Source organism: Falco peregrinus, chromosome 8 (assembly GCF_023634155.1).
Source record: "Falco peregrinus isolate bFalPer1 chromosome 8, bFalPer1.pri, whole genome shotgun sequence".
Lineage (NCBI taxonomy): Eukaryota > Metazoa > Chordata > Aves > Falconiformes > Falconidae > Falco > Falco peregrinus.
In genome coordinates this window covers 21,856,163-21,883,443 of record NC_073728.1, presented here as the reverse complement: position 1 = coordinate 21,883,443, position 27,281 = coordinate 21,856,163, and the positions used below count along the sequence as shown (strand labels likewise).

The 27,281-nt window shown below is 36.5% G+C and overlaps 1 protein-coding gene across 8 annotated transcripts in view; it reads left to right on the top strand.

Annotated features, from left to right (window-relative positions):
- Positions 1 to 27,281, top strand: part of UBR3 (ubiquitin protein ligase E3 component n-recognin 3) — a 117,160-nt gene that overhangs the window by 20,002 nt on the left and 69,877 nt on the right. For 5 of the 8 annotated variants that reach the window (XM_055812763.1, XM_055812759.1, XM_055812758.1 and 2 more), the window contains exons 6-18: positions 3,402 to 3,468; positions 7,362 to 7,492; positions 12,645 to 12,873; positions 16,641 to 16,820; positions 17,606 to 17,739; positions 20,064 to 20,150; positions 20,761 to 20,826; positions 20,916 to 21,005; positions 21,850 to 21,978; positions 22,063 to 22,115; positions 22,771 to 22,904; positions 23,385 to 23,472; positions 24,849 to 24,988. In XM_055812763.1, the coding sequence (XP_055668738.1) occupies positions 3,402 to 3,468; positions 7,362 to 7,492; positions 12,645 to 12,873; positions 16,641 to 16,820; positions 17,606 to 17,739; positions 20,064 to 20,150; positions 20,761 to 20,826; positions 20,916 to 21,005; positions 21,850 to 21,978; positions 22,063 to 22,115; positions 22,771 to 22,904; positions 23,385 to 23,472; positions 24,849 to 24,988 (1,528 nt within the window). Of the gene's footprint in view, positions 1 to 3,401; positions 3,469 to 4,865; positions 4,973 to 5,871; positions 5,891 to 7,361; positions 7,493 to 12,644; positions 12,874 to 16,640; positions 16,821 to 17,605; positions 17,740 to 20,063; positions 20,151 to 20,760; positions 20,827 to 20,915; positions 21,006 to 21,849; positions 21,979 to 22,062; positions 22,116 to 22,770; positions 22,905 to 23,384; positions 23,473 to 24,848; positions 24,989 to 27,281 lie in introns of those variants that run through there. The other 3 variants (XM_055812765.1, XM_055812764.1, XM_055812762.1) reach the window with 3 other exon arrangements.

Sequence of the window (27,281 nt, the reverse complement as noted above, 5' to 3'; positions counted from 1 at the left end):
AGGAAAATATATTTTATGACTAAAAAAGGGAGGAATTACAGCAGCTGCATTACGCTTTGTTAGTTAAAGATACTTGTTTCTGGAGACATTTTTCTTTCTCATCTCCAGTATATAAAGATACATGTAGGTATTTTATGATGTTACTGCAGATGTGATTTTTCTAAATAGAAATTCTGCATATACTGACATAGATGGAATAAATTTTAAGATATTAATTACATTTTTAATATACATTGTAAAAAGCATAAGATGCTGTTCTGAAATCTGTATTGAGAAAATTTTTTAAAAGAATGAAGAGGTAACATGCAGATAAAACAGTAAGCACTCAAAATGTAGATGTTTTTAGTATATATTTTCACTTTTGAGTTTTCCTGTCGTATCTTTAGTAAAATCACATTTATACGGTGTGGGATGCAATTAAAAATAATGTCAAATTTTCCTGATTTTTTTTTTTTTTTTTTTTTTTTGTTAAACCAGAAAACCCTCATTTAGTGGCATCTCAGAAGAAAGTTAATTTTTTTATTTTATAATCTTTTTCTTAATCATGGTCTGCTTGACAAATATGAATTGCTGAAAAGGAAGTCCAGTCCTTTCATCCAAAAATTAAAACAAAACTGCAGGTGGAAGGCTGAAGTGCTTATTAGGAAAATGATGTTACTAGAGAAATGCTTCCTAGTGAAATTAGGAAAAAGTTACCTTTTTTATGACTTCTCTTCCTCTCCCCTGCCTTCCACTCTAAGATACAAAGGGCATTTAAAGCCTTTTTTTAAAATGCCTTATTACACTTCTTATGGCAGAGCAAAACTGTTTTAATTAAGATATGTGGCAAGAATACACTTTCAACTGGACTTCTTTCTTCTAGTGTTTAAGATGACTCCAGAAAGGTTAATGTTCTTTCTTACCAAGTAAGTCTTAAAGATAGCATTGTTTCACAGATTAAAGTCTAAATTACAAAACCTACATAGGTACAAATTAGATCAGTGCTCCTGCAGGGAGCTAAATAGCTTGAAAAGTTTGGCGTAGTTCAGTATTTAGTTTCACTTCTGCAATAGTAGATGGTTCTAAGCTAAAAATGAACCCAAAGGGTGGATGTGTCCTGGGATATGTGTTGGGTTGTTTTGGTTTGTTCTGCCCTGCTCCTGTCGCCCCCTCCAACAGTATTGGCTCACTTGTGCTTTACTTCTGAAATGATTTGTGTTCTCTCCTCTGCTACTTTGGAGAGAACTCACCGTTAGTTTCCCTTACTAGCTTTTTTTCCTTTGTCCAAAAGGAGAAAAAAAAAAATCCCCCTCTAAACCTGTCCTCCTATTTAAGATTTTTTTTGCTCCAAGGCATCAAATAAGACTCAGTCTGTGAATGCTTTTACCACGCTGACAAAACTTTTTGTATTGGATAGCTCTGTTTGGCTGCCCTTGTAGTTTAATGAGCACTGAAAGCTTTATTACTCAATTACCTAGTTATTGACTCCAATTGCTGTTTAATGTAATTGTACAAAAATCTATGTATAGTATGTAATATTGAAGTTTATTCTCTGAACTTATAACAGATGTGGCACACCTTGGGCATATTGCTGAATATTATATTATGTAAAGTAAATAAATCTACATAGATCTTTGCTATTATCTGGGTATATTTACACAGCATTATCCAATGGGTGAAAATAAGGTGTTCTACATTTGCTTACTCATTCTCTTCATCCCTGGGCTTGGCAGACACCATGTGCCATTGCAATCACTATCTCAAAGCTGTTGAAACTCCTGCACTTGACATTAAGATTTAATCCTATGTTACTGAAGCAATGAAAACCAATGGTGTAATGTTATTGAGGGGAAAAAAGGCTTAAGAGAATATTTCTCATAAGTCACTTGATTTTTCATTTTAGTGAAATCAGTTCAAAAGTTGCAATGAAGCCTGTTATATGTTTAAGCCATTCTCATACTGTAGAAGGGGAAATGCATTTTGTTTACCAGAGTAGTGGTGTTGGAGGCTAGAATCCAACACATTAATCACAAATTATTTTCTGGTTAAGGCCCCTCTAGCAACTCTCTGGATTAACTGATATCACTGAAGAGGTCTTGAGCCCAGTCTCTTGATCAGTTATCAACTTTGCAGCTACAGGAATTTAGATCCCTTTTCTTCAGGGCAGGAGACTTAAATTGCAGAGTCCTGCAGTTCATATTAATACCTCAACAGATTTGATATTTGCTTTAGAGTACTTGGCTCCTCTGATGGGGGAGTGGGCAGCAGCGACATCCTGAGAAGTGACTGGCTCCCGATTGAAGTACAAAAGTAGCGTGTGTTCACAAAGACCACAGGATACCTAAGAGTTCAGATGTGTGTCCATCTTAAAAATAATTTTCAGATGGAGGTACTGAAGGGATAGGAAAATTCAGACCTTTCATTAACATGATGCTTTTGGTCAGTCCTTGGATATAAAATGAATAATCTTGCTCCCCAAGGAAGGATAGTCCCTTCTTGAGTATTAGGTTCTTTATCATTCCAGTGAAGTTTGGAAGTAAAATATGGCATTTGCCTAGAGGAGAAGGATATTGATTACTTATTTTTAACAGTAGATATCTACATTAATTATCTCTCATTTTATTAGATCCAGTAGGAATCTTTATTTCCACAGTTTCATTAGGACTACCATTGTTAGTAGAGATCCATGCAGCATTTAATATAGTCCTGTACTGTTACATTCTTTTTTCACACCCAGTGTTAGATTTTGTAAGGTGGTGGTGATGATGTTTTGCATTGCATTTTGGAGTCATTGCTGTTTGGTTTGCAGAGTGCCTTGAAAGCTTCAGATGACGAGTATCTGTGTAAAGTGTTTCCATTATTCTGTAGAGTATGAGTAATTAGAATTCAGCAATTAGAATTGGCCTCTTAAAGGTGTCAGAAATACTTAATTCTTGCATCAAATCTTTATATTGATTAGAAAATGTCTAGCTAATTGTCTGTGTCGCCACCTTTAATAGCCAATATGTTGGCTGATTTTTTTTTTGGAAACAAAAAACTCCAAACCCTACAGGTGAATAAGGTGAAACCTTGGATGTGCAACATTTAGAAATTTTCTAGTGTTAAACATTTTAGTAGCAATCAGTTTCAGAAATCAAAGCAAGTAACCTTACAAAATAAATAGATGGAGATGTCTGAACTTGCAGATGATAACAGTGCCTGTAGGGGAAAACAGGCAATTAAAAAAATTGTTTTTTCTAATGAGTTGCACAGAGTCCATGGTTCATGTAAACAATAAAAGTATTTTTCTGGTAAGAGAGTATATTCAGGGCTTTTCTGTTTCAACTTGATAGTTAAACCAGAATTTTGAGAGCATACCATCTCTTGGCAATAAAATTTTAAATATACGATTATGAATTTGTTAAACTCTTCCCCTACCCCAGGAGGACCAGGATGGTAGCCAAGGTGTGGGCAAGCGCAAGAGAGTGAAACTAAGCAGCACCACCAAAGGTATTTATAAAGCACTGATCTCAGTTTATCATATTTGCTTTATGTCTATCTTAAAAATTATCTAGAGATACTCGTTCACTTCCCAAGCACTGTAGTGCTGCACGTGACAGGTATTAAATATAGCAAAGACTGAAAAAGAATAGCAAGTGAAATTGTTGTAATTGGCAACTTCGATTTCCCCTGAGTGAGTACCACTGTCTGGGACTCTTGTTTGACCAGTCATTTTGTCACCTTGGTGTTGTAAGTTGACCTCTAAAAATTCATGCCATTTTCAATGTGTGGCTGGCAAGGTCACAATAACAGCTCTAGCAAAAAAGTTTTTGATGTATTTGTTCTTAACAATTCTTTTTTCATTATGCCGCTGTACAGTGTGATTTTATTCTCAGCCAGGCAAGAATGGTTCTCTCTGGTTCTGGTTGGTATTTCTGTACTGTTCTAGTAATGTTCAAGAAGAGATACTTGAAGGAAGTCTCCTTTGAACCACTCCATTATTTTCCTAGATTGAAATTAGTCCTCTGTGCAATTTCTAGTCCAACCTGAGCAGCACTTGCATTGAGGTCAGTGCAAGTTTTGATTCAAGAATGACCATAGGCTAGAGGCAAGGTGGCCTTATCCTGTGTGTTTTAATTCCAGAATGACATTAGGCTAGAGACAAGGTAGCCTTATCCTGTGCTTGTCCTTGACATGTTTTTGTGCAAAAAAATGCTTAAATAATAATAATATTTAAACTCTGTTTTTAAATAACAACCAAAAAAAGTGTTCTTTATTTTTTTTATATGAGCATTGGGAGGCTGACATAGGCAGCACAGAGAAATTGCAAGCCTTGAGAAAAGAACATTTGAGTGGAAGAACTGTAGTGAAAGTTGGAATAAAATTTCTGGAAAGGCTTTGGAGTGAAGGTTTGGAACTTGAATTTGAAATGCAAAGGTTTGTGAAGTCAGTAAAAAGTTATGAAGGTGTTGTGAGGAGTACGGGAAAGTAAGATTGTTTCTAGTGGTTTCAGATGGAAGAAAAAAGATGGGGAAGCTGGAAAAGCAGAGAATTAAATCTTCTGGCAATGGTGTCGTTAAGAGGTGATCTTAGAAATGGTGTGTGAAAGATTGTGGCAGAGAATAATTGTGTGGAAGAGGCGGTAGTTTTGGAGAAATGCAGGAAACTTAAGAGACATCCAAGGAAAGCTCTCACACTTGAATTTTAGAGGCTCTTAGCTTGTCTAAAAGATAAATTAAGAGTCGGGTAATACAAGAAAAAATGCTGTGTTTCTGATGCATAATAACTGATTATGGGAAATAGGCAGGAAGGAAGCTCAGGTTTAGAAGCTGCCAGATTTGAAACCCAATGTCAACAGAAGCATTTCAGGGAAAGTGATACTTTAATTCAACATTTCATTTCCCCCCAGGATTGTAGTCTTCCCCCTCTGAGGCATCCCAACATGGACTGTGCTCATGCTGTTGATAGCTCCTAATATCAGCCCCAGAGGAGGGAGTCTGCCAATGGGGGAAGGGTAAGTATCTGTTTTTATTAAATATTGAATAGTTTTCTGAAGTTTTCAGTATTCATATTTTATGTCCAATAGGGTATAAAATAAGAGTATGAAAAGAAAATTTTAGAAAACTGAGTATTGAATAAAAACAGATTTACCTTTTCCATATAAGCAGACTCCCTGTCCCATCCTAGGTCTTTAGTGGTACTGTCTTCATAGAGGGTTATTTGTATACTGGGGATATCTTGCAGTGCTAAGACTCATATTCCAGCAGGACGCTTACAATAGTCTATGGGGTCTTTTGTGGCATGAGGAAAAAATAAAATGTTTCTTTAAAGAAAATACAGGTTTTATGCTGAAGTTCACTGATACAGGTATGGGACTGAGTACTGAGAGAATTTTTTATTTTATTTGTTTTAAAACTTGCATCCTGCATCTATTTGAAATACCAGATGTTTAAGACAATTTTAAACCCACAGGCACTATTTTTTTTTTATTTGTTAAAAGAAATTTAAAATCATGTGGTGCTTTTCACAAGAGTGGGAACATTAGTCCCAGTGTTCTTGACAAATTTTCCAAGTTGGGTAAGAGCATTCTGCCTACTTAAATTCTGGAGCAGGTATAAATGGATATATATTCTTCCATCCCTTTCTGAAACTGCTGCATAAAGAATTTGATACGCACTGTTCAACTGCGATACATGTCAGAGAAAGCTGCACATCAGTGAGAGATAAGGTGCTGTATCACTTGTCTTTATGCCTGGTGTTCTCACTCAGGGGCATTTGGCTTGTACCTAAACCTGTGCTGTCTGTTTTGTGGACAGAGGACTTCAGTCTGCATGGCTACCAAGCTTTCATGGGCAGTAAAATCTCATATGCAATTTCTTAACAAGAGACGAGGAAGAGAACGTAAATGATCATCATATGTTTGCTGCAGTAGGTGATGTGTAATGCTTTACAAAATATTTTAACATTAAAATATCTTTCATGACTCTGTGAAGGTAATTTTTTGTTTCAACACTTGTAGAATATATTGAATAAAACATATTATTTTCTTTGTGTGGTTTGCTGGAGTCTTGAGGAGATCCCTAAAATTTAAATTATTCATTATTTCTCATGATCTTTTGCAATTCCTGAGGTGTTTTGGCCTGATTGGTAATGGTGGAAAATGAAGGTAATTCCTGCTTAGGAAAAGCACAAATACCTGTCCTGCTTAGGATAGGCACAAAGCTAGCCAGTGCAGTCCCTAAAGCTGTCATACTTCAGTGAAGAGGCAAGTCTTCAAGGCCAAATGATACTGAGCTTAGGTGATTTTGAATCTGTACTGATGGGAGCACTTGATACAGTCCCATCGGAACATGGTATTTTATGTGTATGGATATATCCTCAGGTCTAGTTGATTTATAAGTATAAAGGAGCATTATTATTAGTATTATCATTTTCTTTAGTCCTTATATGTTGTGGGGGTGAACAATACCTGTTGTAGTTCTAAGTAATCAACCTCTTGAAGTATGACGTTAAAGAGTTTTTATATTTTAGTATTTTTTTAAACAGAATTCATATGATTTATGCTCTGTCAGACAATAGCTTCGTGAACAGTTTATTCTCGTGGAGGTCAGTTTCTGCAGCTTTGCAATCAGGCAACTGATCTGCTTGAGAACACAGCTGACAGAATGGAAACTTACTTGGTTCCTATGTAGGTACCCCCGCAGGGTTGTACTGTTAGTGTGAGTAAGGGGCCAGGGTGAATGGCCAGGAATTCAATGAGGAAAAATGAGGCTGACTGTTCTGGTACCATCAGGAGCCTAGTGCCTGATTGTCTGATTATGGTAATTTTTATCTTAAAAAAACCCAACCAACCAACAACTTTGTGGTTGGTCAATCAGTACATATATTGCTTTAAAAATAACTGATACATTATTGTTTCTATTTAGCTTGTTTAGGGCTTTGTAAACAGAATATAATTGTTGTGATAGAACTCATCACTTAATCATAAATTGTGTTTTGTTTTGCTATTTTAACTTCAGCTAAGTAGTAGTCTACCTTAGCATTTCCCCTCAATTAAGTGCTGTGTAAATACTGTGCAGATTGCTGTGATCAGTTACAATCAGTGGAGTTATTACAGTAGGGTATGCAATCAATGAAGACTGGACTCTGGTAGAACTGTACTGAAAACTTTCACAGGCTTCTCTGGGAGGTCCTTTTCAGTGTTAGAGACTGACACTGTGCAGTGGCGGCCATGTTAATTTTCCCAGTGTTTTTTTTTTTTTTAAAAATAAAAGTTAGAGTGCATTAAGATGTTCTTAAAATTTTGTTACTGAATTTTATATAATACAGTGCAACTGCACTGTCATTGGTTTTAGTTTTAATAATTATTACATTACACATCCCTCCTCCATCCTTTCATGCAGATCAATCTATCATGGATGTTTTGAAGCATAAATGTTTTTTAGAAGAATTATTATTTTGGACAATAAAATATGAGTTTCCACAGAAGATGGTGACTTTCTTACTCAACATGCTACCAGATCAAGATTATAAGGTACTTGCCTAATTTCGTTCAAACTTAAATGCCTTTTACAAGTACTTGGTATGTATTATGCCTTGCATGAGACCATGTTGTATGTTTGTATTTTAATAATAAGCAGTAAAATAATGATTTTACCTTGGCTTGAGTATTTTGCTACAAAGTCTTAAGTGTATAGTATTTGAAGAGAGATGTGGACAAAACAAGATGGATAATTCTGGAGCAGCAGTATAAATTTTGATCTCATGGTTTGGTTTTTCCTTTTTGTCTCTGTTGGATTTGGTTTTATGTTGTTTTACTTTGTCAACTGGGTTTTTATTAGAAGATGGGGATCAGCACTAAATGGTTCTGTAGTGTGGTATGACTGGTAAATAATTGTGGTGACTTCATTCCCATTGCAGCTGTTCTAGTAGGCAGTGGTTTCTCCATATGGGTCATTGCAGTGTGTGTTCTTGCTGCAGCTATGCCCTAGGTGATTTTGGCAGCCTTCCATGTGCTTCCTTACAGAATTTTGCAGTTGTCCATACCAAGTGTCTCCTGGCCTGGAGTCATGGAGACTGGATGTCATATTCCTCTTTTAAATCTTGATGTGCAGCCAGGTTTGGTTCTTTGCTCTACATGTTCCCAAGACCTAGTATACATAGCAATCAGGCTTAACATTTTCCTCTGATCATGTCATACCTTTGCGTCATGCAAATATTTTGGACCTTCTCAATCCCTGCTGGGAGGCAAAGTTCAAGAAATCCTGACATCCAGGCATGCAGATTTCTTCAAAAATATGTGTTTATAATGGGACAGTCCTGTATTCATACCCCCTTAAAACCTTGCTGGATCAAAGCAAAGGATATGAACGTGGAAGGAAGAAAAAGATAAGGGCCTCCAGCAATACTCTGTCCATGTCAAGACACCATTTTGATTTGGGATACCAGCATAGATTCATCTTGGTCTCGGATTCAGCTAATACATGAGGAGGCGTGAGGACTTCTTAACTGATGATCCCTTGCCATGAAGCTTGAATTCTTCTTGATATTTCGAGACCCGTGTGAATATCCAGTTCTCCTGATCCATTGCCAGCTAAACTCCTGCCTGTAAAAACACCCAGCTGCTAGCAGCATGCAGAGGAATCTGGTAAGTGTTGCTGTGCTTACCTTTTTACAATACCATGTAGTAACAACTTTTAAGGATCATGGGATCTTTTTACCTTTGACAACAAGCCACAGCGGCTTTTTTCATCATGTTCACAATCTTTCTTCACTATGTACTCAAAATGGAGACTATGGTATATTTGGTTTCTCTGCTGGCTGCCACCTTTGTCTGGAAATAATCCATCTTCTTCCCACCAATACTGTCTGTTTGAACAAAAGATTATTTAAACGTTCCCTGGTTTTGTTTGTTTGGGTTTTTTTTACCAGTTTCATATTGTGTTTGATTAAACAGGTAATTCCTATACACAAACTTTCTTACTAGCACGAATCCTAAGTATTGGAAATCTTTTAGAATCTGTGTTTATTTTAATTGCTGTTGTTGTTGAAGAAGTATTTTTCAGTGGTAAGGAATCTCAGAGTAGGAAATGTATCACACAGCAATACTAGGGAGGCAGTACCACTATTTTTTCCCCAAGATGTCTGTGCTTTGTTGCAAAACTATAAACGATGCATGAATTTTAAACATATCTATGAGGATTGTGGCTAGTTCACAAGAAGTGGCTCTGCTTTTACATGTACAGAGAGAATGTACCATTTTGCACTGAATTAGAAGAATGTTTTTGCTTTCAAGCTTCCCTTTAGCTTTTATGAAGGAAAAGCTTGGTTGCTGTTTAATGATATTGCATTCTCAAACGGCTGGAACTCAACTGTTCCAAGTGATCTCTCAGCTTTCTGCTACTTTCTCCCATCCTATCTAGACCACATGTACTGTCTTAAATTTTCTGTCTCTGGTGTTGTGCAATTTGTCTGATTCTTCATGAGCTGATTTAGCTCATTAAATCAGCAGAATTCTGCTGGGTTGGTTTTCTGATAAAACTGGGTGAGCTAGTCAGAAACAGCACAGAACTGGCTATTGGTGTGTACTGTGACACTGTTGAAATCTCTGACCTCCAGCATAAACGTAGTAGAGCTGACTGAATCCACCATGCCCTATGCAGCAGTTGGTGAGCCACCAGCAGTCTCTGTTGCACAGATTTATTTTTAAATAGGAGAACAAATTTCTCTTTTAGGATTCTCAGTATCAAAAAGAGGTGTTGAAAGGGATGGTCTAAAACCCTGGGTTAACTAGCTCTTCCCCTCCCCACTTTTGCATGTAAGAGAGACAACATAAACAGTGTTGGTTTTGCCTTACAGGATTTGTACCTCAGGCATCCTTTCCAGCAGTCTCTGACGTTTGAAGCTTGGAAACTTAGAAGTGAAGAAAAAGAAAACAGAAGATAAATTTACCAGGACTTCCAAGAAATTAGAGGTGTATAGTGTGGACAAGGTTTCTGCAAGAGGAGAAACAAAAGGCCAGAGAAATAGAACTGATCTTCACGTGACCAAGGAAAAGGCAAAGAAGGGGTTGGCAATAAATAGGAAGCTGATGGAAGAATGTAAATCATCCAAGAGCAGAACCTTGCTGAAATCTGGAATACTGGAAGTAGAGAAATGCAAAAGCATCTGGTAGAGAGAATGAATCAACAAACATAATTATGAGAAATGCTGTGCCTCGTCAAGCACCTCCCATAGCGAATATTGAGCCAGCTATTTCAGCAATAGGGCTTTGCTAACTCCTGGACATACAAATTCTGTGGAAGAGTTTTTATTCTGGAAACTTAATTTTAGCACAGCTTTCACCTGGCAGAACTTTTTTTTTTTTTTTTTTTTTTTTAAATGTTGAAATCCTAAACATGGGAGATGCAAGTTCTAACTGAGCCATGGTGTTGATGTTAGGCTCCTAAAAGATCTGGGATTGTTGAGTGGCCACCGAGAGGAAAATCTAGATGAAAAAACTAACTTCTTGTCCATAGGCTAGAAATTTAGAAGGTGCACAAGATCATAGAGAGTAAGTCAGTGAAGGTAATTAAGTATACAGAAAACATGTCTGTCTTAGGAAGCCACTTCTTCCAAATGGCTGGAAGCTGAATAGGTATTTGGAAAGAAGTGTTGTCAATATCTGCATTCTTCCTCCATTCTGTGTTTTTTCCCTAGTTATGTATACAACTTTGGCCACTCAAAGACAGGATACTGAGCTGGATGGACTGATTTGACCTGCTGTGCCTGTTCTTATATACGGATCACAGTATTTCAGCATTTTAACTTCTGGAAATGAGTTTACTTTCTTCCTGTCAAAATTGGAAAGGGTTGTATTTGTTTAACTTCCAAGTGAATGTAGGAGTAATGCTTATGTCTTCATTTAAGTGTATTACAGAGTCTCTATCATTATACTGTACTGATGGCAAATCTACAGTAGCCATAATTTTATATTTTTTTTATGTTTTGCAATCAACTTTAAGAGTGCTGAGTAAAACAAGTAAAACTTAGTTCCTAGATCACAGAATCTGGGAATCCTATTTAAACACAATACAGTGTGAAGAAGTAATGTATAAAGAAAGTATACTTTTTTTACTAGCAGCATTCATAGACTTCTTAAAATATCAGGTGCATCATTTCTGTCTGAGGCTTAACATTAGTAGCATAACTGTGTTGATGTTTGTCATAAGTGTCCTTGCTGGTGATTAAAGTTGTATCAAGCTTTAATTTAAAGGAAATTACATAATGGGTTGTTCTGCCATGCAATACCAGAATGATACTGTATTAACTCCATGCAAATACCATGAATATGTTGTTCCAAAAAGGATTTAGCTGAAAACAACTACTGTTGTGCTGGGTGTTGCATGTAGAAGACACTTCAAATTATTATACAGGAATCCATCACAGTGGGCCAGCTACAGGAAGGCAAGTTAAGCAGTGTTGTAGCGTTTCATGCAGTGATAACCCCATCCTTAGCGTGGTCCATTGGTTTTTGCATGAGCAGCTTTATTTTTGAGGATACTTGCTGGAAGAAGCAGTCTTTGTGACCAATAGCAGAGTTCAGGCATTGTGATATTTTTGGAAATACTTTCTAAATGAGAACAATATGGTAGTGCCATAACATAAAAAAAATAAAAGAGAGCACTGAGTATGAGGCAGGTAAAATGAAGTAGTGATTTGTATACAGTCTGGTGAAAACACAGCTGCCTGAGGGTGGTTTTAAAATTTCTAATTTTATGCTTGTGAAAGGTTAATACTTCCAGGAGGAACAGACAAGGGATTGTAGAGTTTGAGCTGAAAATTTTTTTCACTATGCAACTTGTATTATCTCTTCTTATTAAGCTAAGCAAGTCCAGATGGTGTTAATTCAGAACTTAAAGTACTAAGTGAGCAATGATTTCGAAGCTGGCAGGCATGCACACGTATATGCAATGCAAAAGGTTGCTTTACAATGCAATTTGAGGCCCATTGAGTGGGACAAGAAACTGTACTAAGATTTATATGTATATGTATTGATGTGTTTAAATGCTGGCCTGGTTTAAAAATACCCAAACAGTTATATGAAGAACAGCAAAGCTTGCTAATGGTTTTAATTATTGAGGAGAAAGTGCTAAAGGTCTATTAAAAAAAATATAGGATGTTTTGACAGCAGATGAAATTTGGTGTTGAAATGTCATCCTTGACAGACGAGTGAAAACTTCACTCCATGGGTAGATGAGCGTAAGTGGTAAGGCAGCTTTATTAGGCGCCACTAATCTCATCTTTTAGAGTGTTTCATTTTAGGACATTAGTTCCTGTTTTATCCTACATTTTTTACATCCTAAATTAATTATTAGAACTTCACTGCTTTCACAGGTATGCTGAGACCTTATATTCTTTCAACATTTCTGGTTTTTTTAGTGTGGAAAGTATAGAACAAGGTTAGATTTTGGGATAAGGTAATAAGATTGGAGGGGGTGTTACCCTTTTCTATACGTAGGTCTTTTCATGTTGTTTCTAGAAACTAGGCATGGGATACTTAGACCTGTCAGGTTTGGTTTGTCATGGCAACTGGTGTTTCCCAGGATATGTTGACTGTACTTTTGTAAAGGAATATTTTATAATGAAAGAAAGCTATTATTTGTGTATGGTGCTTGTTAACGTCAAAATTTCTTTATGATTTGCAGATTGCTTTTACAAAAACTTTTGTTCAGCATTATGCTTTTATTATGAAAACACTGAAGAAAAGCCATGAATCAGACACAATGTCTAATAGAATTGTGCATATCAGTGTTCAGTTGTTCAGCAATGAAGAACTAGCACGCCAAGTAACAGAAGAATGTCAGCTGCTGGATATTATGGTCACTGTTCTGTTATATATGATGGAAAGTTGCCTTATTAAAAGTGAATTGCAAGGTAGGTGGACTTTGTTTGTTTGCTTGTTTCCGTGGATAATAAATTGATTATAGGGGAAATTTAATCTCTTTTCTTTGGTGGGTAATCCACCTCCCAACCTCTTCCCAAAAATACACAGTATCTAGCAATATATGGTAGAGTCTGAATCTCAAAATTTCCTAGAAATGTAAAGATAGTTATCAAGAGTGATACTGATATTTTATCCTTTGGTTTGTAGGGTTTGCTTATTTAGGAATGTTATGTAGTTTAAAATAGAGAGTATTATCTTGCAGGTGCTTCATTTGTTGGGTAGAATGCATAGACGCTGTTTGTGAAGCTCATTTGAATGAGAAATTATATATGCAAATAAAGATTTTTAATAACATTTTCAAAGTATTTCACAAGCTATTTGAAGTATTTAAAATTGGTAATTTTTTTTCTAACCTGGGATTGCCTTAATGAAACGATATAATTAGAGGAGAATGATTTCATACTTTGTAAATATAATAATTTGATCAAGATTTTTGTTGATAGAGTGGCAATTTGAATTTCACCTGGTGTACACTGTGTAACTTTTCTAGTGAAAACAGCTGTCCTACTTCTGCCCTCCTTGTTTACCTGTCCTTATCTGAAAATGGTGGCACAACGAATCTTGCTGGTTTTCATGCTTTCATGTACTTAACAGACCACAGCCCTCTCAGCCCTCTTTGTCGTAGTTTGAATTTGAAAATACTCTCTAGGTAGGCTGTCAGCTGCTGCCAAATAAGTACCATCGACTTCTGCATGAAACTGATTTTTCTTGTCTAAAGTATCCTTTATCTCTGAGCCCATTCTATGTATAGCCTAATACAGAACAACTACTGAAATGGGAGATCCTCAGTCGTCTAGCTGCACATCAACAGGAGAAATTTTTCTGTTGCCCTACATAAATTGTTTCACAGTGTTCAAAGAAAAATGCTGAATCTTTAATAGTTTGGCTACCAAGTGACTTTTGCTAAACTTATGCCATATTGGTAGAAACTACTTTTAAGCATCTTCTGAACATTACTTGTTGGACAGCATGGGATGTTCCTAGCACGGTGGTAAGGTTCTGTAATGGATCAGAATTTGCAGCCAAACAGAAAAAGGCTGTGACTGTGATTAGCTATTCTCTGAAGAAACTTCCTGGTAATTAATTATATAAGCTGAAGCTGGTAAGTTATGTCAGATGTATTTGTGATAATTTGTGAGAAAGACTTACCCTTGGAACAGCTATCCCAAGACATAAAGTTACCTGTCTCCTTTCCCCAGCACCAGTGATTTGTCTTAGCTAAAACTCCATCAATCTGGTGCTTTTCAGTATTTTCACATTTTCTTCCCACTGTTTTATACATGGCGAGTTGGGCATACTATAAATTAACAGAAAAAAATTAACAAAATACTTTTATTGCGTTTTTTTCCCTCTCATATTCTCATTGGCCTTCTTTTGCAGTTCTGTGGGCTTTTATCTTGTGTTTAGTTCAAGGTATGTCTTACGATGCTGGAAATAGTGAGAGGTCTGTCAGAAGTCTGTGCTGGTGAGATAAGTTGAGAAGAATTCTGTTTGTGCAGCTAGTGCAACAAGTAAGTTGTTTGGTATCTGAATGAGACAAAGTTTGCAAATCCAGCTGATGGATAGGTGAAGAAAACATGTTGGAGAGGAGCAAGGAGAATATGGAGCAGGGATTGTATCAGCTATGGCACATTTAGTTTGCATTGCTCACAGATCCCAATTGTCTTTTGGAGAGCTGACATGTTAGAAGTATACAGTTCATTAAGGGTATTTGTGGATGCCAAGTGACAAGCAGTGCTCATGAAACAGTTGACCTAGGACCTGTGTTCTTATCAGCTTCAAAAGTGTAACTAGTTCAGCTTACCTCTCTCACACATGGTGTGAAAGGATGATGAGGAGAAATATGGGTGCACGTGATAAAACTGGCTCCCTGGGAAGATTTATGTCACACTGCTTTTAGAGACTTTTTTCATCTTATCAGTATTTTCCTCCTACTGAATTTCTCATGGGAGAAGAATTCATGCCCCAAGGGAAAAATTTTGATAATTGTTTGTCCTTGAAAAAAAACACCCCTTTGACCGACCTTATGTTAACCCTGGCTTGTAGAGAACTCTGATTAAGAGGCCGTGCCACTGCTGGTTTGAAGTAAGTTTGTATTTGTCTGATCTATACTGGGACATAGAATCAGGAACATGTAGCTGTTGGCTCTTTGTGAAGTCCTCCAGTGGGTTCAGGCAGAGCCAGCTGAGATGTTATCCTCTTCTTGGATAGGCTGCGTGAGCACGTGGGAACCAGGCAGCTGAGCAGCAAGACCTAGGTTCCTTTCTTTGCAGATGTACCAGATAACAAGAGAGAGATTAAAGAGTATTTGATCAACTGTGGCAGAGAAGTTTGAGAAGCTCTACAGAGCACTTCTGGCTTCCTGTTCCTTCCAGTGCTTCAGTGTAATAGGTGGGAGTCAGTCGTAAGGAATGGAGCTCTATTATCTTAACAAGAAGTTACCTGTTTATAGTTGTGTGCAACTCAAGCAGCATATTTTTCAGGATGAGATCAGATTAATTTCTCTGTGCTGTGTTCTTGGGAAGTAAAAATTGTCAAGATTGAAGTACTGTGTGACTTACAGAAAACCTGTTGACCTAACAGGCGAGAGAGGAATTTTGGTTTTTTTTCTCCTGGTAGCAATAAACCAACAAAATAAACAACCTCAGAGTAAAAAGAGAAGAAGTATTTTCTTTAGTAGTTACACCAAAGGAGAGGAAAAAAGCTTACATATATACCAAAGGCAACCACTCCAGATACAGATGTACCTCATCAGCTGGAGACTGAGCTCTGTTAATAACAGTGTCTTTCCAGCTGTGGCTGTGCTGTACTGCTTATGACCCCTTTCACTGTGTAAAGAGTAACTACAAGGGTCCTTCAGTGCATTTGAACTGGACAAGAGCCATCCCCAAGGCTGATCATCAGATACAAGATTTTCTTTCTTCTGTTCGCTTGAAACACAAGAGCGACTGACAGATGGGTGCTAGAAGTTACTCCCCTTGGATTGTGAATCCAGGACCAATCCTGTTTCCCTTCTGGCCTTTCCAAGGGTCCATCTTACGAAAATCAAATAAAGAGATTTATTTGATAATTGTGGAGGATGTACTGTAATTTGAGGGGGAGACTTCTGCCTGCCCCTCCCCCCCCCCCCCCCCCCCCCCCAGTTTCTTCTCCCCTTCTTTTGGGAATGCTTTCCTGCCCTGGTCTCAGGCAGGCTGCATCAGCTCTCTCTCTGTCCCATATTCAGGGTGGAAATGCTTTTCTCTACTCTCCTCAGATTCAACATGCTAGTGAAGATTTTGATCACCAGTTTCTTGTTTGGGTGCTGCAAGGTAGCTTGCTCACTAGAAGCGTGTCAAATTCAAAACAGATTTCAGATGTTTATAATAGGAATTATACTGTTTGGTCTTTTTATACTTCTTGAGCGTATTCAAAAAAGGCATAGCTGGGATGGTTTTACTAATGCACTGCTTTTCAAAGGTTGCAATATTGTTCAAAGTATGTCTCCTACTGAGTGGGATCTATGTTGACGAGTCTGTGACGAGAAAACAGCCTCAGGTACCACACAACCATTCTTCTTTTTGCAGTTTTCTCTGCATGTGTGTGATCACAACATTATAGTAAATCCTATTTGTTATTTTTGCATTAGCTTGTAACTTCATTTAAAAATTACAACAAAAAGAAAAAAAATACTACTTTTTTCTTTTTTAAAATGTAGATGAAGAAAATAGTTTACATGTTGTGGTGAATTGTGGGGAAGCACTACTGAAGAATAATACTTACTGGCCCCTGGTTAGTGATTTTATAAACATACTTTCACACCAAAGTGTGGCGAAGAAATTTTTGGAAGATCATGGTCTTTTGGTAACATGGATGAATTTTGTATCATTCTTTCAAGGTATGTAGCTTTTATAGTCAGTACTAATACAAGAATGTTAAGACAGCTTAAGTATTTGCAGTAGCAAAATCATTACACTGCTGTATGTAAATATTTAATTAATTAGTGTTCTCATAAGTCTGTATTCCTGGAAGGGAACAGTAGATTCTAGAAAACAGGTAGATTTGAAATGATCTAATGTATCTTTGTCTTACGTGGGCTAGTTAAAGAGCAATTGCTTGACAAGAGCAAAACTTGACTGAGATTCAGAGTGTCAGGATTCTCAGGTTGTACTTAAAGTAAAAACCATAACTTATGCTGGAATTGTTGTATTGGTGAAGTTCTAAATTTAAATATTGGGTAAATTAATTGATAAATCTGAATCTTTTTCTAAGTATTGCTCTGAGGAAACTTTTTATTACTTTAAAAAATATTTTAAAACTGTGAACTTTTCAATACTGATTAATGTTCTGCCTAGAAGGAGGACCAGGTATTTTCCTTCTAAATGTTCTTATTAAGTGAAATTCAAAGTAGAAGGGCTGCTGTCCATGTTAATGTCACCTGAACAGCAAGGAGTGCAGTTACTAGCCAGTGTAGAGCTATTGTTCTTTTCTGGTCTATTTCTGTTCAAACTTTGCTGCTTGTTCTCATACTTTATCATTTATTCTGCTGCTAGATAAGATATATTGTTACAGTTTGTGTTTTTTTGTCTCAATAGATGTGTGAATGCATAATACTAAAAATACTGCATTCCACTTAGCCCTAGTTAAGTATTTGGTTGCATAACTCTGCTTAAATCTTTGAAGGTATGAACTTAAATAAACGAGAACTAAATGAGCATGTGGAGTTTGAATCACAGACATACTACGCTGCCTTTGCTGCTGAGCTGGAAGCCTGTGCCCAGCCAATGTGGGGTCTTCTATCACACTGCAAAGTTAGGGTAAGATTAACATTTCTCTGTCATTGCTTTTATCCATGACTTATTCTAGAGTTCTCAGATCTGAAAGGTCTGTCTGTTCTGTGTTTGAAAACACTTGGGTTTTGCTGTGTCTGTCTACTGAATATATAAAACTGTGATCAACTTGGATTCCGTGTATAGTGAGTATAGAATTCATGCTTGTGTCTAATATATTGTCTCTAGAACTGAGACTACAAGTTCAGGATGTGTACAGTCATTCCATATGACTGTACATATGGAATAAATAACTAACAATCTGATGAAGAACTTGATAAATCTGAGTCATTTTGCCTTCATTCAGTAGGAAAGGAGATATATAAGTTGTCCTAATGAGATTATAATCTTGATTATGTCTGCAGGTAGATACTTCATTATGATGTGGGATGGAGTAATTTCTGGGTTCATGTTGTTTTACTAACAGCCTGAGGTGGAAAGCCTCTTACGTTCTGACATCTCATGGTTTTCTAACCAGAGCAAAGAGCTGTTACTATTTGCTAAACTGCAAATGATACTAATTTGTAGTAAAAATTGAATCTATCAGCTTATAGGAATACTTAATGTGAAAAAAACTTTTTATTGGTTATTTTTTATGAAATAAATACTTATCTTTGAAATTAGCTTATTGAGATATGTAATAGCATCCATAAGACAGTAATACCTGAGTTGAACTGTGCACTGAAAAATTGTGCATGAGCATACCATGCATTTTTAAAATAGTTTAAATTGGGCAGTTGCAAAAGCCCTTCCATAATATAAGTTATACTGATACATTATGAATATATCAGTTTATAAGCCTAAATTATCTTTTGAAGAATTACAACTTCTGGCTTTTTGAAGTATTCCTTTCTTTTTAGCTTAGGGTTGGGAAAGTGCCTTGTGTTTAAGGCCTTTATGATTCCTTGCTTTGCCTGTGGGCTTGTCAGTCATGTTTTCACCCCTGTGTTTGAATGCTTTGGTCATTCTCTATAAATCTAGAAGTGTTTTAGAAATTTCATAGTTTAATGGTTGTGCTTGATTAGTGAAGTTGGATGGATGCGAAGAGATTGCAGCTTGCATCCCATAGGAAAGGAACAGCTGGCAGAGCCTAGTCACCGTAGAGGGTGGAACAGCAGGATGAGTGTGGCTGTTTGATTTCCTGACGAGAAAAGGTGTCTGAGTGAGCCAGTCGGTACTTGCACAGCTTCTGGCTGGCCAAAGCACTGCTGGCTTTTGCATGAGAAGTGTATCATAGATACCCTAAGAGTGTGGGGCACGTCTGGAGTCTGTGTTTAGAGGGAAGAGAAGATTAAAGGAAAAGTCCATTAAGAAATGAGGCTTTGTAAGTTCTGCTGATCACAGAGCAATTTGCTTTAGCTCCCTGCCTGCCTTCTCTTCTTGCACATTACTGCTTGGCTCATGGAGTGCAGTTCTAGGCTTGAAATACATGATTTAATCTGAAATGTATTATAGTTTTAGGGCATTGTTACAGGGTTATATCATGCAATCATAATGAGGTTTGCATATTGTTGAAATCTGTGCAGTATTGTGTTATTGTTGCATTCAGGTACTTTGTGTTTGCCAGCTTACAGATAAACTTCCAAGACTTTTTCCATGCAACCAAAAGGAATGGCTGTACCTTTTTCTACGCTTGCATCTCTAGATTTTTGGTAAAAATAAATGGATAAATTAAACAATAGGCACTAGGACCAGCAGACCATTCTTAAGGTGCCTTAATTCTCACCATTGAAATTATTATCTTTTATAGTAACGGTGAAACCATCCTAATACTAACTCTTTATGAGGAGCAGCTGAGGGAACTGGGGTTGTTTAGTCTGGAAAGGAGGCTCAGGTTATCGCTCTCTACAGCTACCTGAAAGGAGATTGTGAGCAGGTGGGGGAAGGTCTCTTCTCCCAGAAAACAAGTGACAGGACAAGAGGAAACGGCCTCAAGTTATGCCAGGGGAGGTTTAGATTGAATATTAGGAAAAATTTCTTCACTGAAAGGGTGGTTTCACTGAAGCAGTGAAACAGGCTGCCCAGAGTGGTGGTGGAATCGCCATCCCTGAAAGTGTTTAAAAAAATACATACATGCAGTGCTTAGTGACATGGTTTAATGATGGACTTGGCAGTCCTGGGTTAACAGTTGATGATCTCAGAGGTCATTTCCAACCTAAAAGATTCTATGATTCTAATATCTGTATGATGAGGGCATGAATTATGTACTGTAAAAATATTCTTGAAATAATCATATTTATTTGTAGTAGGAAAATAGGGTGACAGTTGAAACTATTTTGGCTTGTGTAGTACACTGGTTTCTCTTACTGCAGGAAACACAGGAATACACACGAAACGTTGTCAGATACTGCCTTGAAGCGCTTCAGGACTGGTTTGATGCTATCAACTTTGTAGATGAGGTAAATATTCCTAGTAAATGTAGGCAAAATACTGTGAAAATCTGATTAAGCTTCAAAGGTGATACACTCCCTCTCCCCTGCCCCCCTTAAATTAAGTCATCTTTCAAGGCTGTGATTGAAAAAGGACTGTCTTGCTGAAATTAGAGTTTGTAGTTAATAGTTGTCATGTTATGTCCTAGAATCCTTTATTTATAGCGTCTTGGTGATTTACATTTGCTGGTGCAAGCATAAGCTATGTGAGTCTTAAAAGCAGTGCCATTGGTGTACTGCTGTTCTGAACGAAGAGCTGAAGCAATGGCAACACAGAAGTCCTCTTCTGATATGGTAGTGGGGAGCACTTTGCCACCTTAGCAAGCAATACTCCCAATCAGTTCAGAGTGACGTTAGTTACTGAGGGCTTAGAAAGACATTAACTATAGCTGTTGGAATAAGGGAAATTTTGGAATCATTGGAGAGTGCAGGGGAATGAAGTAATACTTAATTAGTAGAAAGTCAGTCCATCAAATGAAGACATGCAATATACTGTTCTTGGTGGTTGTGACAAAGACATTTGCAGTTGTTTGGTTTTTTTTAAATATATGATATTAAAATATCTTTATTTTACTTCCAGCCAGCTCCTAACCAAGTTACTTTTCATTTGCCACTGCACCGTTACTTTGCCATGTTTTTAAGTAAGGTAAGCACATGTTTTAGTCACATAGAAGATAGAAATTCCCTGTTGAGTGTGATTGTTCAGTACAGTGTGTGCTTGCTTTTTGTTTCTAGGCTGTCAAATGCCAAGAACTAGATCTTGATACTATCTTGCCAGATCAGGAGATGCTGATGAAATTAATGATTCACCCACTTCAGATTCAGGTATGGACAGACTTCTGACTTTGCCAATGTAGAGATGTACAACAAAAAATAGTTGCTGTCTGATTTTTGTAATCCCTATCAGTTAAATATATTTAGAAGTATTTAACAAGGGAGTGTTATCTTAATTGTGGAATATCAAAATAAGCAATATGTGACAGTAATAACTAGAATATACTGAGTAGTTAGAATAAACTTTTTTTTGCCTTCCTATTTCCAAAAATCTGTGGCTTTAGTTATTGTATTCTGAGAATTACAATAATAATATTCACTATAACACTTTCAAAAGGGTAGGAAGAACCAACCCTTTGAAAACATGGACTTGCATGTTCATAGAATAGCTATGAATGGAGCGCAAGTTGAGAAAAAACCTGAATCTGAAAAATTCTTATTTTAAATTGAGAATGAGTTCAAGAATGGATGCACCCTGCAACTTTCTCTCTCTCTCTTTTTTTTTTTTTTTTTTTTTTTACAAATCTGTATTTATTTGCATGTAAGTGGTAGTAAGCAGTATTTGTAATTATTGTTTTTATGCCTAACTTCATTTTAACCATGATGCCTTCAGCTTTGGAGTACTTTAAAAAAGATTTTAATAAATAAATACAGAAATGATTCACTTCATTGGTTTTGATCACTTTTGTTGTCTGAAATGTGCTCTCATGAAAATATGGTCTCTGTTTCATAAACTTCCAGTGGTTCCTTTTCATCCCTCACTCGCCAGGATAAGTAAATTAGTATTATATATATCATCAATATAATATATGGATGAACTGCTAACATTGAACTGACTAGCTGAATATCCCTAAAATGTTTGTAACTTCTTATTTTATTTTATTTTTCCTGACAGGCAAGTCTTTCTGAAATTCACAGCAACATGTGGGTTAGAAATGGTCTACAAATTAAAGGACAGGCCATGACTTACGTGCAATCTCATTTCTGCAATTCAATGATTGATCCTGACATTTATCTGCTGCAAGTAAGTTACATTTTCTAAGAAGCGAACACAATGATTGTTAATAAACATGCTACTGAAAAAAATAAATTTATTCTCTTTCCACAGGTCTGTGCATCTAGGCTGGACCCGGATTATTTTATTTCATCTGTTTTTGAAAGGTAGTGTTAAAAGATGAACGCTTTTCTTCAGTTTTGTGCTAGCTGTTGACTCATTTATGCCATGTGAGAGAAAAGGTTCATGTCTGATACCCATCTTCAGTGGTAGAACTCTGCCTAGCCAAAACTAACACTTACCTAAGGGCTGTACCAAAGAGGTATCTCAAGGTATATCCTTGATTTTATACAGGATTGGCTTTTGAATTTACAGTGCAGTAGTGAAACTTCAGACATTCATTTTCTGAGCATCTTCAGGGCTTTTTAAGTTTTACACATGTTCATATGCAAGCTTTCAGGATATGCTAGCCTGAAGAAGCAGATAAACAGAGCTGCAATAAGAGACACAGGGAGAGTGTCTGCTTTTCTAGATAGAATAAAATCAAGGTTTGAAAACAGGTTAATTGGCATTAGCTTTTATATGTTCATAAATGTAAGGTGTTTTCATGTGGAGTAAATATCGCTATAGCAGATTCTATAGATAGTTAAATGAAAATCTGAATTTAAAAATAAGAGTGTTTGCATATTATTGCATTACACGCATTTCATTTTGTATTCATTTTGGCTTGTTGTGAATGGTGTCCTGAGTTTATCAGTACATTTCATGTTGATGTTTTAATGTTGGAGAATGATGTTTCTGACTTTACTCTTTGCTGTGTAGATTTAAGGTGGTAGATCTGTTAACAATGGCATCACAGCATCAAAATACAGTTCTTGATTCAGAGCATGAAAGGTCGATGTTGGAAGGAGCTTTAACGTTTTTGGTCCTTCTTTTAAGTCTTCGTTTACATTTAGGTAAGAATCACTGCTTTAAGAATGCTTGTATATAAATAACATGCCCATTCATTTATATTCAATATTTAGTAGCTACCATAAAGCTGGTAAGCCATATAGTAACTTAAAGCATTCAACACTTGGTTTCATTTTTGCCAGTTACTGAATTTTATTCCCTTATGAATTAGAAATAGACATGATATATAGAAATAGAGAAAAATTACTTTAATGGAAGTGGGTGATTTGTGTATGTGATCATGTGAAGATGCTGTATCTTTTTCAGAAAGGCAACAGCTCCAGTTTGTACCTTGTTCCTGACTGAGGTTGTGTCTCTCCATAGCATTTATGCCATCCCTTTTTTTTCATTGCTGTATTTTTATAGCACTGTATTATTACTTAATGTTTGTATCAAGTTTAACTTCTATTTAATGGCAAATGTATGCTGAATGTGTGTTTTAAAATTAAGTTATTTTAATGGCTTTTAAAATTTTATTGTTCTAGGAATGACAGATGATGAGATCCTCAGAGCAGAGATGGTAGCCCAGCTCTGTATGAATGACAGGACACACAGTTCATTATTGGATCTCATATCCTTGGAATACATTAATTAATGTGCATGAATGAGAATGACAGGTACCTGGATAGTAGTGGGATATTGGAGCTCGAACAACATGTTTTCAGCTTGCATAATTATAACAAATTGTGTCAAGGTGTGTTTGCATATACTCATCAGCAAAGGCTTTTGTTTTTTCTTACAAAATATGCAATAACTTTGTGATAGTTTTAAATCAATTTTGATACAGAATGTGAAACTGCTCTTTTAATTTTTATTGTTTTTAACAGTACAAAAGTCCTTTAGGTGTGAGGTGAAAAGTGTTTTCCAATTACATTGTAGAAGGTGTAGCCAAGCGTCACCTTTATCTGGATTTGAGCCTTCGTTTTTTGTTAATTTTAAGCCAGTATAAAAAGAAGCCACTCTGTTATATTGGCTTTTGCTGTCAATAGCTGAAAATGCAAGTAATATCAGTTAGAGTGAAATGCATGTGTTACGGGGGAAACTGTCTTACCTGAAGAACGGCAAACTCTAGGAAAGTCTTTATGTGCAGTGATACGGTTCATGTCCCCAAATAGTTGAATACAAATATGCAGGGTTTACTCCTATCAGTGTATTAGGCGTACGCAAATTAAATAGCTTGTGGTGATTGCCCAAAAGAGATTGTAATCCAGGGATAAGCACTGAGCAAAAATACTAGGATTTTATAAAGATAGAAAAGGAGGAGATTGAGAGTTACAAAAATGTAGTAAGAATTATTATGATATGACCTAGTAACTCAATGTTAAAAAAGTATGTAAAGTAAGTAAATCACTTAAAGCAATTCACTTCAGGGAATCACTTAACTCTTTGAAACAAGTGAATCATCTATATAAACAATCACTTAACCACTAAGCAGAAGTTTCCTTATTTATAACTGCTTCTTGTGATTTTGGGTAATCTCACTAGGTCAATTAAGTATTGCTATCAAAAATGAGAAATAGCCAATCCAAGATGGAGAATTCCTTACTGTGTTTATGAATCCCAAGCTATTCACTTGCATTTTCTGCACTTACCTGTAAATGCAAAATGTTCTTGCTATGAAGAGAGCCAAATTGTTAGTAAATAAAGGCAAGTACAGAAACTTTATATGCATGACAGATCGTTTTTATTTCTCATTTAATACTTACCTCTTGAGCCAAGCCATGTAGCAATTGGCTTGCTTTAAAGTTTAATGTCCTAGCAAGGAGGCTTTGGTTCACTTCAGTAATAGTTGTTCCATAGCAGCTGGAGCAGACAGACCTCTTGTGGTAAACACAGAGCACTGCTGAAACGTGGCTTCTGAAATGAGTGACTGAAAATGTCAAAAGGGAAGTAAAATGCTGTGTCCTGCAACTAAGTTAACTTTGCTTTCCTTAACACAAACATTACATTCCAGAAAACCCCAATCCTAAAAGTGGTATTATTCCAGGAAGCTTAAGCTTTGAATCAGTCTTGTCAGCAGTTGCTGATTTTAAAGCTCCTGTTTTTGAACCTGGAGGTTCCATGCAACAAGGAATGTATACACCTAAAGGTATGGTAAATGGTGTCCTCTTCTAACATACTCAGTGGTAAGATGCTTAACTACAGTTTTTTTCCTTAAAAAAATAAAACAACAAAAAACAACCCAGCAAACAATGATAGAAGCCCCACGCCACTGTCCCCCCCCAAACAAAAAACCCAAACCTAACACCACCATAACCCCACAAAACTTGACGTTTCCATTATTGTACATTGCTTATGTTTAAGAGCATTACTAAAGACTGTTAATAGTCTTTGAAAAAAACAATTTTAATCTAGAGTAAAATGAGTGAAAATTAGGTATCCTTTGAAAGCAAGGGAAGAATGGAGAACTGAAAAATTGTTATCTATATTTCACTGATCTGCATACTTAATCATTCATGTGATTTTAAAAAAATCAGATGTGCACTCAGTAGAGTTTAGAACTGTTTGCACTAGTGAGGTGCCAGTTGCAAAATTATTTTCTTTGATCTTCTCCACATTTTGATTATTAAAGATGATGTCATGATGCATCATACTTTCTTTTATATTGTTTAACTGTCCTGGTATCCTGTAACATTTTTCCCAGTCAATAGTGATGGTCTAGAACAAAAAGTTCAGGCTGGACTAGTTATAGAATATGTTCTATAATTCTGCAATGCATACAGTGAGATAATGAGAAGTTTCTTACCCTGACCAGTTTGCCATCTAAATTGGGCTCAGCACAGTGTTGGTATACCAAAGGAGAGGAAGAATTCAAGAACTCAGTGTTCCATTACTGTTTCCTGTCTCAGAGCAGATAAGCCTGTAGGAATCTGAAATGCTTTGTGAGCTCTTGTACTTCAGCTTATGGCAGAGCTGAAAAGGAATTAACTCCTTCCTCCCCTGCTTACCTCCCTTGAGAACTGGCAAGGTTGGGGTTTGACAGTTTTGAAACCATTTGGTTTGTAGGCTGTGTTCTTTTGTGGACTTTTTTTTTGTTGTTGTTAATGTAGGAACTTCTACTCTACTAACTTGTTTGCTAGTTTTTGTACTAGGAGATTGATGAGTCAGTGAAGTTCTTACCTTTATACAAATTAACAACCAGTGAAGTAATTTTGTGAAACCAGATTTTCAGGAATTGGTTTGTTCTTGTTCCTTGAAGTGTAATTAGGCAGCTTAATGCTACATAGGTAAAAGAACTTTATTTTCATATTATGTAAACTGCATTTCCTTCTGTTCTGTTGGGTTTCTGGAGCTTGTGACATGCTGGTCTTCTTTGTAGCAGCGTGAAGGGAAAAAATTCAGGGAATCTAATGCTAGGTTATAGTGTTTTGAGGGTTTTTGGTACTTTTTTTAACATAGTTTACCTCTGGTTTTGTGTCTTACAGGTTTTTTTGAGTATCTAGTCTATAGCAATGAATACTGAAGTAAATGATCTTTATAAGGCTGTATAGTTTCTGAAAAAGAACGGTGATACTTCAGTTACTTTTAAGATTGTAGTTTGTGGCCTGTTGCAGTTCAAACAAGTCATGTTGAGCTCTGTTCCCCCTATTCCATTGTTTCACTAAAATTAAGGGGGATAAAAAGATCTACTTTATGATTGCAGAAGCCCCAGATTTTGCTTCCATCAACCATCATTTTAAAAAAAATACAAAACCAAACCAGCTTCCAAAAATAAGAAATAGTTCTTCCAGTTCTCTCTGGATTTGTGGGCTGAAGATGAGCAGTGTGTACATTGCTAATATTCTGTGTATGGCTCCCTCACATATTCCTTTTTCCTCATTGTGCGTTAGCAGACCAAACAAGCCTCATTTGTGTTTCAGACTGCAACAGTAAACTCTGTCCAGAAAAAGTTGGTTTTTTTCACAAGCTAAGTTTGAACATATTTCACACATAGTGGAAACTATGCTACATGTTTACTCTTAGCAGCATATGAAGGTATCTGTAGAACTGTTGACATTAGTAGGGATTAATAGGAGTACTGACCACTTGTCTTCCTGCCTGGGGAAAGTTAATCCTAAAAGGGTGGTAAAGCTGCCCACTTTTGCCTGTGGCAAAGTTACAACAACTTTGAAGAATGTTGTAAGTGCTTGTGTTGTGTTATGCCTGCTGATGGAGCTAAAATTCTGTATCCACTGGGCTTTTTCTTCCTTTGATGGGGTCATTGCATCTTGCCTTCATATTGCTGTATTAGGAGAGCTGAACGCTTACAAACAATAAATAGAATGAACATCTTAATTTGGCTTTAGGTTGAAAACTTAATTTTGTTCTTTAATAACTTGTAAATAGAAAAAAAGGTAGCAGTTAAATGGGATATCTTTACAGTCTGTTTAGACTTTTCTGTT